Raw genomic sequence first — 15,352 nt, forward strand, 5'->3', positions numbered from 1 at the left:
TGTAGGATAACTTTTCTCTAGCAGTTTTTGAATTTCTAGAACTGCTGGATCCCTCTGACTGGGTGGAACATTGGGTATTGTTTTGCATATGGGGAGGGGGGGTGAGGAAAAAGGGTATAGTATAACCTGTGGAAATAATCCTTTGCACTCAAGAATCTGTTGTTATATTTAGCCAGGCATTTTGGTGCAAGGATAAGCATCCCCCAACTGCCTCCGCAGGAAGACAATTGGGCCTCCTTTCAGGAACGCTGAAATGGCTTGCCAGGGAAGGAATCCCTGAAGCCCTGGTTCTGTGGTCTACCTCTGCCATATGGACGGTGTCTTCCACTGTAATTCCTCCCTCTGCCCCTGGGAGAACTGGCACCCTGCTTGCCCTGGAAAGGCCCTTAGGATGTTTTTGAACCACATCTTTCCACTGGTCGTCTGAATCCTGGAAAAAGATCTTGGGGGGGGGGGTGGAAAAACATATGTGCACAGCACAAAGGGTCTTACCATCCTTTTAACACCTGGATAATGTTTCTCTAACTTTTGGGCCAAACAAAGACGATCCATCAAAAGGTGCATTGACGAATGAAGACTTAAATGGTCCCAAAAAGTCACAGACTAATCCAGGTGGGTTTCCTTATAGCTATGCCTGAACCTGCCACTCTGGTGGTCCCTTCGGCAGCATGTGCAATGAGCCTCATGGACGAGTTTGACACAGACTGCAGGGTGGCTAACTAGGAAGCAACTTTTTCCTTGACTCCCTCAGTAACAGCTCCTGCCAGGGTATCCAATAGTTCCTTGATCAAATCCATTTGAAGTCTGGCAAAATGTGCCAGGAAATTCAAAGACTTTAAAGTGTAAGCAGAAGCTTAAACCACTTCCCAAATCTATCCATTTCCAGAGATTCTCTGTTGGGTGGATGGATAGATTAACTCTTCTCAGCAAGTTCCTTTTTTGTGGTGGCCGCTACAACCTTGGCATCTACCGCTACACCTTTAGCCCAGAAATGTTTATCTTCAAGGGCAGATAAAATTTTGTCTGGACTCTTGCGGATGGGTTCAATGATGTCCGGTACCTTCCACACCCGCTGAGAAATCAATTGAATGAGTTCGTCAGCAGTTGGAATCACCCAAGAGGTAGACCGCAGAGTACTGAAAGCCTGCAGGTAAACAGATTCTTCCGAGGAAGGGTTTTGGGACTTCCAGTCACCCCTCTGTTTCTAAATTTCTAGGATGTCTCCAAAGGAGACATCATCAGGGGCTGACCTTGGGAACTCCCCCTCCCTTTCCTCAAAATCAGTGCCTTTTGTGACCAATTCCTGTGGGGAATCTAAGGGGCGAAAGAACCATCAACAATGACAGCTGAAGGAACACAAGAGTTTACGGAAAGGGAAAGGCGATTACAGCTAGAAAGGTAGAGGAATAGCGACAAAGGGTGATAAGGTTAATAAGAGATAAATACGACAGATAAAGGGTAAAGAAGCTTGAAGAAATATGAAAAAACTATCCAAAAAAAATTAACTTAGCTCGAGAGCTATGACAAATGCGTCTGTCTGGAAAAGTGGCAAACAAGGGCTGCAAGCCTAATCTGCGGTAATTGGGACAGGAGGACTGTGGGTAGAGGTGAAGTTTGAGAGTTTTTTGGCCTGCGTGAGCTGCAGTAATGGCTGAGTTGGTTCCGATATCGGAACTGAACCCCCATATGTCAAGGATAAAATGAAAACTGACATCAGATTAAGCAATATCACACCAAAAATACTCTAAACAGAAAAAGAGGAAGGGCAGAGGAGAACCGGTAAAATACAAGCAAATCACCAAGTCAAAGGATATACCCCAAAGGAGCTCTAGGGCAAGTTGCAGTCGTGGAAGGCTGCAGATGAGATCTGAGTGTTGTTAGTTAGGGCTAGACATTATTGGTAAAGGAAGTAAAGCTTGGGAAACTGAAGTCTGTTGGATTTAATCAGTCCCGGATCAGAGTCAGATCCAATAATGCACAGGTTGAACCCACACAGAAGAAACATTTGCTCCTAAGTTTATCATGTCCAAAAATTCCTCTTCAGACTTTGGATGGACACACGGCTGCCAAATCAAGACTGAGTAAATGAATACAAATTGCCTGGTCTACTGGGTACACTGTGTTCTACAGTTTGTATAAACCTTTACTGAAGCCCTTATTTAAACAGTGATGATCATTTATGTGCTATTACTTGAAGTAACTTGCAATTTGTAAGGCCTTCAACTGTCACTAATATTTCACATTTGGTACTTGCCAGATATAAATCTTGTTTAACATCTTTATTAAATCACCACATTTTCAGTTCTGACATGGAAACAGAAAAGAAAAACCATAACATGTTTCTATTGTTACTGTCATGCAGTATACCCATTTTCTTCTTAGCAATTTTCATCAACTTCAACATTACATAGTTACATTTTTTTTTGCCTGTCCATCCCATTTCCCCATTCTCCTAAATTTTTAACTGACCTTAAACTCGGAGATTAACTGCAATCCAGTGTTTTCACTTGTCAATGTTGCGGTCGAAGTAGGACTGGACACACATTTCTTCAGGTGTGATGATACATCCTCCTGCAGACAAGGAAAAAAATACTTGTGTGTAATTAATATTCATGTTTGAATGAATATAATACAGCTATTTAAGAATTTTTAATGTAAATACTTCTGTTAGCCTTAAATGTTTATTTTTATTTTATTTTGCTTTTGTTTACTGGCTTTGTCTTGACTGGGTTTAGTCAAAAAAAAAAAAAACTTTCCAGCAGAGGGCCCAGGTAGAAAAATTCCAACATATTACAAACATTTTTAAACAGCCACTTAGTAATTTAAGTGAAGAGTCACTAAATAATGTATATTAATTATACATTTGATAATTAGACTACATTCATATGAACTAAAGGCAACTACTACAGTACAAAAGATACTTGTGCATTAGTGGATGTTGAACACGGAGATTTGAAGAGTTATATTAGTGGGTTTGTTGGATAGACAGATTAGTGCTTACAAAATTCAAAGAAATGGTGATGATGGAAGGAAATAACTACAATATTAACATTTAGTGCACAAAGAGCTGGGTTATAAAGCAGGTTGAGAGACAATTGTATATATGGCTCTCAAAGTTTATATTAGACATACAGAGGTAGCGGCTGAGCAGTAACACAAAATTATGTATATGGCTATAAGTAGACTAGTAAAACTATTCAGGCATTGGTGAAGACTGGTTGTGGGGCATAGGATTCTGAATGAAATGAAACAATCTGATGGTAAATGTATATGGCTATAAGTAGACTAGTAAAACTATTCAGGCATTGGTGAAGACTGGTTGTGGGGCATAGGATTCTGAATGAAATGAAACAATCTGATGGTAAGGCAAGCTGAAGATAAAACTGGCATTTATCCTGGAGACACACGAAAAGATCCACTGATATGATAGGTGAAGTTTCAGTTGCATTTTAAATGAGTTTGCATTCAGGGTGGACTTCAACAGTAGTGGTACATGGTTCCTTAGTTTAGCTACACTATTTAAATATAGTACCATCTGCACTGCAGTATTAGATTATTTGGATTTAGTGATTTTTCTCTACCGGTGCAATGGTGCATTAAGGTGTCAAGGGCTGAGCAATGTTCTTGTTTTTAGAGAAGTCTGTGTATTGTAATTAGCTGACTGAGAGCTAAGTGATATGGTAGTTCTAACCAGTTTAATTTTCTGAAGGCTAGGCAGTGGTGTGTTCTGTTGTAATAGTTTACTGCAAATTTGGCTACTTTATTACAACATTGCTCAAATTTGGACAGATGTGAAACGTGAAGGTGACTGAAGACTGGGGCATCACAGAGAAGAGATGGCAGTATTAAAGTAGAGGTTATATACCTTCTGGCTATGTCAGTGAGGTAGGTTTTACCTATAAGTTTACCTAGTTTTTCAGGAGTTTTTTTTTTTTTTTTTTTTAAACAATGTGTGATGCAAGGTGGTCGAATTTCAACTGGTCATTCTGATGATACCCAGTAATTTTTTGTGGTTTGCTTACTCTTTCATGCTGTTGTTGGTAGAGACTATAGTGAAGAGTGTTGTTTTGGTACAGATGTGTTTTGGGATAAGGATCACTTTTTTAGGGTTTAGAAGCAGTTGTGAATTATTTAGCAATGTTTCAAATAAGGAGAATTCTTGTGTAAGGTCTTGGAGTTTAGAGTGACATTTGGAAAAGGAGATTAGGGCTGAGTCATGAGTTGGATGAACTAGGGTTACATTTTTTGTAACAGTATAAAGGTCATTGATGAATATGTTGAAAAGTATGGGAACTAGTATAGATCCTTGTGGGATACCAATACTTACTGGCAAGAAGGTAGAAAAATCATTTTCCATTTAACTGCTTGTGCTCTGAGAGATAACTACGGAACAACTGCACTAAAAAGTCAGTGATCCCAAGGATGGCAGTTTATATACGAGGTTCTGGTGGAAGACAGTACATAAAGCATTTCATAAGTCTAGAAGATGCTGGTGACTATGTTTCCCCTCATTTCTATGGGTGTTGACAATATTAACAAAATTCAGCTAAGCAGTAGTTGTGCTCGAATATGGACAACAGCAGTGCTGGGCTGATGGCAGAAGCTAGTTATCAATTAGACAGTTGAAATGCTGTGTATGAACACATTTTTCTAATATTTGTGATAACAGAGATAAAACGGCAATTGGCCTATAGTTTGAAAGATCTGTATTGATTTCACCCTTGTGCAGTGGAATAATGAATGATTTTATTTCTATAGCGAGGGGACTTTACTTTCAGAAATGGATCAATTTATTAGAATTGAAAATGGAAATGCAACAGTCTCAGTTGCTATTTTAAGCTATTTGCCTAGCAGATTGCCAAGTGCAGATGTAGCATGATTTAATTTCTTGAGGTATTTTTTGATGGTATCTATGGGAAATGGTTGGAAGGAGAAACACTGAAGGAGATTACTTGATTGAGTAGGGACATTAAGAGCTTGATTAGTCACCTGGTTGGTTAGTGACTGTCGTCTGTATAAAGCAAGCATTGAATTGGTTGCTTATGGTCATCATTTTGTTTCATATTTATTTTTAAGCTTCCAAGACACAAACCAAAATGGAGTTAAATAGTTAATAGTACAAATAAAGGTTGATCAAAAACTGAAGCACAAGTTACATACATACATAAATAATACAAGTGAACTCATATCTAGTACAAATCAGTAAGACATTGCAAAGTCTCACAAATAATGAAACAGGATATACACAATACAAGTAGAGCAGAAATTGGAGTATTGCTGCCAGAATGAGGTGCAGGTCTTTGACTAAGCGAATGGGCACTCTGAGTGAATGCACAGTTAACAGAGTAAAATTACATACGTAAAAATGACTGACATACAAGCACTCATGCAGTGCATACAAAGCAGTTGTACATACATGCAGAAGCATGTGTAACACTGCAGCACAAGTCAAGGAAAATGCACTTACCATAAAAGGATGATTGAGAAAAATCTTCATAACAGTAGATGTCCTATTCACTGTTGCAGTATTCTTTACAAAAGGGATCTCCTGCCAAGGGTAGCCCAACATCTGGCCAGTGCACCAAAGCCTTTAGGTTGTAATAGGGACATTGTAAGTCACACATATGCTTCTCATGCACGGCATAGGCGATAAAGGTGATATACGAACGTACCATTCTCAGAACTGAAAAGCCCCAGGAAGAACAACAGTCTAAGAAGAAAAAGAGGAAACATTCACATCCAGAAGGAGAAAAAGAAACAGGGGAAGGAGGTAGGGAGTGAATGCTGCAACAATGAAGAGAAGGGCATCTACTGTTATGGTAAGATTTTACATAATTGTGCTATGTCCCTCTACATCACTGTTGCAGTATTATTTACGATAGGCAGAGTACAAAAGCTCAGGAAGAAAACTGGGATGTGGAAGGCCCAGCAGAGCCCTCAAGAAAACCATGCAGGATAGCCCTGGCGAATCCGGCCATAGAAACAACATCCAACTTAGTGTTTGGAAAAGTTATGCACAGAAGCCCAAGTAGCTGCCTCAAGAATGGAATTATAGGTTCATAGGTAGGTACTAGGCTATCGACCCTAGGGCCTATGTAAGCCTAGGCAACAAGGTTCCCTGGCTTTCACCACCCTGGATGCTACTTACCTGCGCCCCTGTCTGGCAGGGCCACTGATGTGATGCCCGGGGTGAATTTCCTATTTCCCATCCACTCATCAAGATTTTTCTTGAAGAGTGCTAGTGACGAACTCTGCTTGACAGAGACAGGTAGTTTGTTCCAGAGTATGGGAAGTCTCTAGGACAGGAATCTATCCCTCCAGCATGTTCTGTTAATTGTGGTGACGAGGTTTAGGTCCCTAGAGCATGTGGCTCTGAGGGATTGGGATTTCTTTAGGTGTAGCATGTCCAGCAGCTCAGGGTTTGACATAGCTTTGTATGTTAGGCAGATATTACCTCAGAGTAGGTGATATGCTACGGAGTAAAGCCGGAGTTTTTTGAGGCGGTCAGCATAAGGTAACCGAGTCCCATAATCCTCTTTGTGAGGTATTTTTGTGGCCTTTCTAGCTGCTGCAGATGCCTTGTAAGGTACATTCCAAATGGGGCGTTGTACTCTATAATGGGTCTGATGAGAGCCGAGTAGAGGGGGACAATGAGAACCCTTTCATGATGAGGTGTGCTACGTAGAAGGATTTCCTGACTAGTGTGGTGATGTACGGTGTGATTATCAAAGGAGAGGCTAATGCCCACTAGAGTCCTGAGATTTGAATTAGTATTCAAATCTTTGAAAAAGGTCCCAAAAGAAGCCACAGCTCTGGTGGAATAAGCCTTTTCCCATTAACAAAAGGAAATGGCTTTAGATATCGAAGAAGAAATGGTTTGTTTGGAAACAGCCAAACCTACAGACCTAGGATGAAAAGAAAAAAAGCTGCTCAGATTTACAAATGGCTTTAGTTTTATCCAAATAATATCAGTTGTCTATGCAAATCCAAGGTGTGAAGAAACTTCTCACTAGCAGATTCTGAAGAAGGGAAAAACTGAGCAAATGAACAGAGTGAGACACAACTCGTGTCTCATTAATCATCTTTAGTGTAAAAGAAGGATTAGTATGAACAGACATCCTGTCCTTATGTATAAACAAAAAAGGAGGAACAGCCATGATGGCCTGCAGCTCAGACACTCACCTGGCTGAGGTAAGGGCCAAAAGAACAGTCTTCCAAGAACAATGCTGTAAGGAAACTGAAGCTGCAGGCTCAAAAGGAGCCTGAATCAATTTTTCCAAAACAAAATTAAGGCCCCAGGAAGGAGTAATAGGCTTCCTGGGAGGCCTAATGTGAAAGATGCCTTTAAGAAATTATTTGACCTCGAATCTAGAAGCCAAACGGGGACTCGGAGGCAGACAAGCTGAAACAGCTGACAGGTGGGCTTTAACAGAAGAGTATGCTAACCTATCATTGAGCAATTCACACAAATAAGAAAACCACAGGACCTCCACAGTAAGTGCATCCACGTTACAAGAAAGACACCAGACAGAAAATCTCTTTCATTTGGAGAAATAAGATTTTCTTGTAGTAGGCTTCCTGCAGGACCCGAAGCACATCTTCAGAAAAAATGTTCCTAAAAGAGATCAAAACCCTATCAACCACAATGTCAGTTGAAGAGTGCACAGGTGGGGATGGATGACAAGATCTTTTGTCTTGCATTAGTAGGTACACCCTGTGAGGTAACTTGTGATGATTGCCCATGGCTAATTGCAGAAGAGGTAACCAATGCTGTCTGGGCCAAAAAGGGAGTCATTAACAAGATTTTGGGAGCACCCTGTTCTATCTTGAACAGGACCTGTGGTATGAGAGGAAGGGGAGGGAAGGCATAAAGAAATACCCCCTTTCATGAAAAGATAAAGTATCTACCTTCCAAGCCAGAAGACATGGGACTCTGCTGCAAAAGAGAGGAGGCAAAAAGATCTACTTGAGGAGTACTCCACTGATGGACAATGTCCAGAAACAAGTGTCTGAAGCATCCACTCGTGAGTCTGGGTTATGGACCTAATCAGAGAGTCTGCCACAATAATCAAATGTAAGGAAATGTAAGCTGCCTGATTCCCAAACCAGAACAGCTAGTCTGCATAAGAGATAAGACCTTGTACCCCCTTGCTTGTCGATGTACCACATCATTGTGGTACGGTCTGTGAAGATTTTGAAGGGTTCTGGAAGGAAGATAGAATGAAAAGCCTGAAGAGTCAGGAGAAGAGCTCTCTTCTTTTTGGTACTGATGTGGTCCTTTTTTCGATGAAGAGACCAAAGGTCCAATACCTAAGAGGACTGAAGGAGGCCTCTCACCCCATGTCTGTAGCATCTGTAAAAAGTTCCAGAGTTGGGACTGGAGGAGGAAAAGGAAGCCCTGGGTTGAGGAACAAGTGATGAATCTACCACTAAAGTTCCAGCTTCAGGCATAGAAGAAGTTGAACTGGAACAAAAAGGATGGGAATGCTGAAGCCAGACCGACTTTAGGTACCACTGGAGCTTTCTCATATGAAGGTTGGCCAGAGGAAGCACTGGAATCATGGAAAACGTGTATCCCAAAGCCCTTAGAAACTCCCTTGCTGTAATGGAGTCCAGAGGAAGAAAGGATTGGGCTCAAGCTCAATGCCAAGAAATGTATAGTTATCCCCTTTGGGAAAAACATGTACCCGTGAATTACCACAGTGGTCTCACCTTCGATAACCACATCGCCACAACAGTCAGGAAATCCTTCTATGTGGCACACCTCAACACTAAGGGCTTTTCATCGAGAAGAAAGGAAGTCATTGTCCCACCGTACACATCCCTCATTAGACCCATCACAGTATACAATGCCCTGTTTGGTATGTACCTCTAGCTGAATACGCCATTGGAATGCACTGGGAAATCCAATGGGCAATGGTGACCTTCAACACTGGTTTCTGTAAAAAGGGCTTAGAATAGAAAATAAAAAGTTGGTCACTTACAAAATCGCTTAGTTCTATGCAGGTAAAAACGTAACTGTCTGTGGACATCCAACAAGTGCACTCTCACTTATTTTGAAAATTTGGAAAGAAAACCGGGAGATTAATCACTTGATTAATGCTGACTTCAGAATTTACTTTAGGAAGAAAGGATGGCTTGGTACACAAGGACACCCTGTCTTTATGAAATACCAAACAGGGAGGCTTGACCAACAATGCTTGAAGCTCCGAGACCATTTTGGCAGATGTAAAACAATCAAAACAGCCATCTTCCAAACAGAAACTGTAAGTCCACTGTGGCTGCAGCCTCAAAGGGGGACGAGACCAAAGCTTACAGAACTAGCGTGAGATCCCAGGGAGATGTTGGGTCCTTAACCGGTGACCGAAGTAAGAAGGTGCCTTTCAAAAAGGCTTTACAAAGTTTAGAAGAAGCTAGAGAAGCCATATTATCACCTACATGAATGTTAGATATAGCTACCAACTGGACCTTGACTGTAGAAGACCTGACACCTTGCTGAAAAGTACTTGCTAAAAATTCTTAAACTGCCTGAACTGGAGCAGTGAAGGGGCCTAGGTCAAGCTGAGAAGCCCAAATAGAAAAACATTTCCACTTACTGGAATAAACCTTCCTAGTAGAAGATTTATGAGCCACCACCAAAATTCTTTTGACTGGTGAGGATAACCCAGGTGTCCTGACTATCATGGGAACTGGAGCAGCAAAGAAGTGAGCTTCAGATTGACCAGGTCTGGATAAGGAATCCCTGAGGGATGAGAGATGAGATCTGGAATCGGATCCAATGTTCAGGGCAGACGCACAACATGAGACCACAGAGAGGGAGGAACCATACTTAGCGAGGCCAGAATGGGGCAATGAGGATGACAGAGCTCCCCGGCCTGCGAGCTTTCTGAAGAAATTTTGGTATTGGGGCAGAGCAGGATATACATACAGAAGACTGGAGGGCCAAGCATGAAACAGAGTGTCTCTGGGGCATCCACCCGAGAGGGGTTCAGAGTGAAAAACGCACTGCACTTCGCATTGGAAGGAGAGGCAAAAAGATCGCAGCAAGGCTGGCCCCACTTGAGAAAGATTGTTTCGCCACAGAAGGATTCAGAGATCACTTGTAAGGCTTCAGGACAGACCTGCTGAGCCTGTCAGCTTGAATGTTGGAGCTCCCCGGAATGTGCGTTGCCACCAAAAAATGGCCGGTGGAGATCGCCCATGCCTACACTCTCATGGCCTCTCGACACAGGGAATAAGCCCTGGTTCCCCTCTGCTTGTTGATGTACCAGACCACTGACATACTGTCTTGTCTGGATAGCAGTTGTTCCAAGAGGAAGATGGGCATGGAGAGCTTGCAGCGCTAAGAGCACCACCCTCATCTCCAGGACACTGATATGCAATTCAATCTCATAGGGAAACCACGTACCTTGGATTGTCCTTCCCAAGCTGTGCCCCACCTCAACCCTAACAGGGAGGTGTCCATGGTCACCTTGGCGAAAGGGGGAGGCAGAAGAAAGGGACGACCCCAGAAAAAATGCGAGGAATTAATCCATCACAGAAGAGAGTCCCTGCATACTTGAGATATTCGAACAGGGTGAGATAATGGAAGATCTAGCATGGACCATTGAACCGCAAAGGTCCACTGAAGTACCCCACATGCATAATCAAGCCATGGGTAAGAGTGATAGTGGCCGCCATGGACCCTAACACCCGTAATACCAATTCTACTGTCGGCGACTGAGCTTGAAGGATACAGTGTACATATAGTTTCAGGGACTGGATACTCTCTGAGGTTAGGAAGACCTTGGTTTGAATCATGTCCAACTGAGCTCCAATGAAATCTAGCACTTGAACCGGGCCCAGTAAAGATTTTTTGAGATTGATGGTTATGCCTAATTGGTGGGCTAAGTGACGTAGGGAATCCCTTACTTGGTAGAGTTGATGCCTGGAAGGGGCAGCAAGGATCCAGTCGTCCAGGTAGGGGAAGACCTGGAATCCTTGTAGTCTCAGGTGATCCACTACCACTGCCATCACTTTGATGGACACCCTGGGGGCTGTGGTGAGACCAAAAGGGAGCGTTCTGAACTGATAATGGCGGGCCCGCAGCTGGAAGTGGAGAAACCTTTGAGAGCACCTGTCCATTTTGATGTGGTAGTACGCATCCTGAAGGTTGAATGAGCACATCCAATCACTCTCCTGCAAAAAGAGCAGGACAGACTGAAGAGTGACCGTCTGGAATTCTGTGTTGGCAACTGACAGATTTAGAATGGAGATATCCAGAATGGGTCTTTAGTCCCCCTTCTTTTTCAGCACCAAAAAGAATCTGGAATAAATGCCTAATCTGGTGTGGGGGACAGGTTGGATGACTTGCTTTTCTAACAGCTTTGCATTTTCCATCGCTGCTTCCTCCCTTTGTGTGGGTGGAACATCCGTGAGGTGTATGGGCTGAAGAGGTGACTAGCTGAAAGGGACAGAACAGCCTCTGGATATGATCTGCAACACCCAACGATTGTCTGTGATAGACTCCTAAAGCTGCTGGGTGTAGCGAAAGGAGTTTCACTATTGCCTCCAGAGCTGAGCAGCTGGACCACCCTTCAGGGCTGCTGCGCAGGTCTGTTCGAGAAAGGCTCTCGAGACCCCTGATTCCTCAGAACTCCCTCTGCCTTGGGGGTGGCATTGAGACCCCTGATTCCTCGGACCTCCTTCTGCCTCGGGAGCGGCATCTATCGAATCCCCCTTTGCCTCTAGAGGAAGGCGAGCCATGAATGGTCTTGGGAGTAGCTCTGAGACTTTTGGAACCACATCTTCTTTGCCCCCTGCTGATTCCTCAAAAAGGTTCATTGGGGGATGGAGAAGCAGATCCCGATGGCAGACAAAGTCTTCCCGTCCTTCTTGCTCTGGGCAAGTGTGTCATGTACTGACTTTCCAAAGAGGGTGGAACTGTCATACAGGGCGTTAGTAAAGGACGCCTTAAAGGTTTCTGAGAATGCAGAGAGTCAGAGCCACGTATGATGCCTGATGGCAACGTCTGTCCCGGCAGCTCTAGCACTGCCCTCAGTGGCAAGACAGAAAAACCACACAGAGGTGTTCGCGATCGACATGAGGGTGGCCATGCAAGAAGAGAAAACCTTCTGGCCCTCTGCCATCATTGACCCTGGGGCAGACCCAATGATCTCTTTGACAAGTTCTCACTGGAGTGTAATTGTGTGTGTCATGTAATTCAGCGCACATACCGAAAACATGGCTGAAGCGTACACCCACTTCCCAAAGTGATCCATCATCCTGGACTATCAGTCTGGCAGATGGACCGTGCAGCTCTCCTACGTTTACTCCTTCTTAGTGGCAGCTGCCACTACCATGGCATCTACTAGGGATCCCTTGGTCCAGTGGGTCCTATCTGAGGGAGCATTCAATATCTTGTCGGGGCATTTGGGGATCAGCTTCACTGTGTCTGGTTCCTTCCATGCCCAAGATGTAATTAGATCCACCAATGGATCTGCAGCAGGGGACACCCAGGATATAGAGGGTCCTGCTCCAAATGCCTCCAGGACCACCGATTCATCCGAGTTGGGTTTCTGGGCAGACCACCCCCTCGCTGACAAAGGATATCCATGATGTCTCCAAAGGAGACATCCTCGGTGGCTGACTGGGGAGAACACTCTCCTTCCTCCAAACTGGTGTCCTCCATGAGGTAGTCTGGTGGGGAGTCAATGTGCCTCCTTTTGCACGTATGTTTTCGATGTACCTCCCACAGGGGCAGTTTCTGGGGAGGACTCAAAAACATCTGGCTGCTCCAGCGTGGGAGCTCCCTGGGGTAGAGAGGCAGCAGGCTGTCCCAGAGGTAGCAGGATGGTGGAATCCATACCAGAAACAGAAAGAGACAGGGAGGATTCCGAAGACGAGATAGTCATGGGTCTCGAAGGTATCGACAGAACCCTCTCCACCACATTGGAGGCAGAAGGAGAGGGAACTGTCTGAGAAGGAAGTACAGACAGGTCTGCCACTCTCTGGCTCAACGGGAGAGTCAGAGGCAAATCCCTAGGTGCTGAGACTCCGACTGGAAGGCTCTGCGTCAAAAGGCTCGGTGCCGACACTATCCCCTTGGATCCAGTGCTGGAGCCATGGCTCTAAGAGCCAGACATGTCAGAGCTAGTCAGATCTGACCTACTCAAGGCAATCGCCAGCGTCGAGGTACCAGGTATTGTCAGCACAGACCCATCGATGCAGAAAGTTCTCGAATACGAAACTGGGAGTTCAGATCGGAGAAGGAGTAATTGGTAGGAATGCGGACTGCATGCCCCCTGCTCCAGAGGGACAGGAGGTAGGGAAGACTCCCATCTCTATCGGAGTGCAGATAAATTTCCGCATTATCCTGTCCACCTCCACTTCAGAAAGGCTGCGGCTGGATCGGGATGAAAAAGTCACCGATACTGGCCTGGAGGGTCAGTGAGGTGAAGCCGGGGCCAGCGAATGGATCTGAAGCTCCTCTGGCTCCCGGGAGAAGCGAGGGAATGGAGCCAGGGAGACTCCAGTCTCAGGGTCAAACAGACCTTGGCCGGTGGACCAGCAGAGGCCAAGTGATCAGGGGATCACTTCCTCGGCCTGGCACTGTGTTTATGCTTGTCCCCGTCCCTGAACCTCTTGGTGGGAGGTTGAGTCCCAGAGAATGGGGCAGAGACAGAAGTAGTAGTAGTCAGGGTTGAGGAGGCTTGGGCCCCGGTGGTAGGAGGGGTGAGAAGGCCTTTTAAAATTAGCTTGTTCCTCCTGTCCCTCTATGCGCTGGGGTTGAAGCCTGTGCAGATGGAACTGGAGGACTCAAGATGGGAAACCCATAAGCAACCATGCACATAGTGTGGCCATCAGCTGGGGAGAGTTTATGGCCACACTCCGTGCAATTTCTAAAGCCTGGTTTGGGGTTCTCTGACAGTCACAGCAAAGAGGTCCAACCAGAACAACACTCACACATGCACACGCGCACACGTGTATATACACACACACACACACACACACACACACACTCTAGACAAACGATTGGAGAAGGAGGAGCGTTTCTTTTCTTTTTTTTTTTTTTTTAACTGAACATCACAAAGGTGGGGAGGACAGAAAAGAGAAACTTTAAGTAAAAGGAAGATAAAAACTCACAAAAAATTCAGTTATTTACCCAAAGGAAGCTCAGAGCAGCGGATCACGATGCTTATGCAAACGCGGCAAATGAGATCTGAAGGGAGGAGGGAGACAAGGGCATTATGGGTAGGAGCTTGGAGCTCCAATCAGATGCTGAAAAAGCTTCAGAGTTGGATCTGTGCCAGATCCGAGTACTCACAGGTTGAAGAGCAAATGAAGACAACAACTTCAGATATAGTATTACTAAAGGAAATCTCCTCAAAAGGAGAATCAGAACTAACAGATACCTCCTCCTCGGAACCATAGTCCAAAGGAGAGGGAATCTGGGAAGAACAGGTCAAGGACTCTTCATCAGAATCACCATCCTCATCAGACGAAACATGTTGCTCTCCTCTTATGCTCTGACCCACTCCTCCTTTTTCTCTCCCCTGTCCTTTTTTCCATCTTCTTACCCTTCTCCTCACTAGACTATTGCTTCTTTCTCTCTTCCTCCTTTGTATTTCTTCTGTAATTCCCTTCTTATCTCCTGTTCTACTTCTTCTCTCCAACGGATTATCGAAAACATGTTGCTAATCTTGACTTTTTGTAATGCTTCTACTGAACGACTATATTTTTGTGTGTTCCTTAGGTATTTTGTTTTTTCGTGTTACTAAATGTATATTCTTATTGTACTTAATTTTTTATAAATTGTCTCTTTGTAATTCAGTATGTGTGGAGCTTTTCTCCCCGGGCCTACTGAAAATGGACATATATCCAGCTAGACTAGCCCGGTTAACAAATGTAAAATAAATAAAAAAATAAATAAAATGATCCCTAGGCCTCTTAAGATGCAAAGATGATCAAGGTGGAGCAGGACCAGAGACTCCCCTGAGGAGGCTTCAAAGCCATTAGGGCATTGAACAGACCTTGTGTGAAATCTTGCTATTCATGTTGAAAGTCTTTGGGAGCAGAAGAAAGGTGCTTAGTTTTCTGCTTCTTTTTCAAGGGGATATCAGCCCTAAACATCTAGGCAGCTCGGACCTCTAACGACACTATCAGTGTAGTAGGAATCTCTTCTCTAACCAAGATATGAGGAACACCCATAACAGATACACCAAAGATGGGGACAGAAAACAGTATGTTACAGACGATGAACATTTTTCTTATGGCTCGATTGTTAAAGTATATAACTTCCATATCTCATTAAAAATGAGTCATAGTCTGTAAACAGTAAGACAATATCCCTAGCTTATCTTCCTGGGTGCAG

At 44.1% G+C, this 15,352-nt stretch overlaps 1 protein-coding gene across 2 annotated transcripts in view; it reads right to left on the reverse strand.

Annotated features, from left to right (window-relative positions):
* Positions 1–15,352, reverse strand: part of PALB2 (partner and localizer of BRCA2) — a 731,562-nt gene that overhangs the window by 485,541 nt on the left and 230,669 nt on the right. For both annotated transcript variants that reach the window (XM_044089227.1, XM_044089226.1), the window contains exon 6: positions 2,470–2,571. In XM_044089227.1, the coding sequence (XP_043945162.1) occupies positions 2,470–2,571 (102 nt within the window). The remainder of the gene's footprint in view (positions 1–2,469; positions 2,572–15,352) is intronic.

This window comes from Protopterus annectens, chromosome 12.part0, assembly GCF_019279795.1.
Source record: "Protopterus annectens isolate FY-2018-M chromosome 12.part0, PAN1.0, whole genome shotgun sequence".
In the NCBI taxonomy this organism is placed as follows: domain Eukaryota; kingdom Metazoa; phylum Chordata; order Ceratodontiformes; family Protopteridae; genus Protopterus; species Protopterus annectens.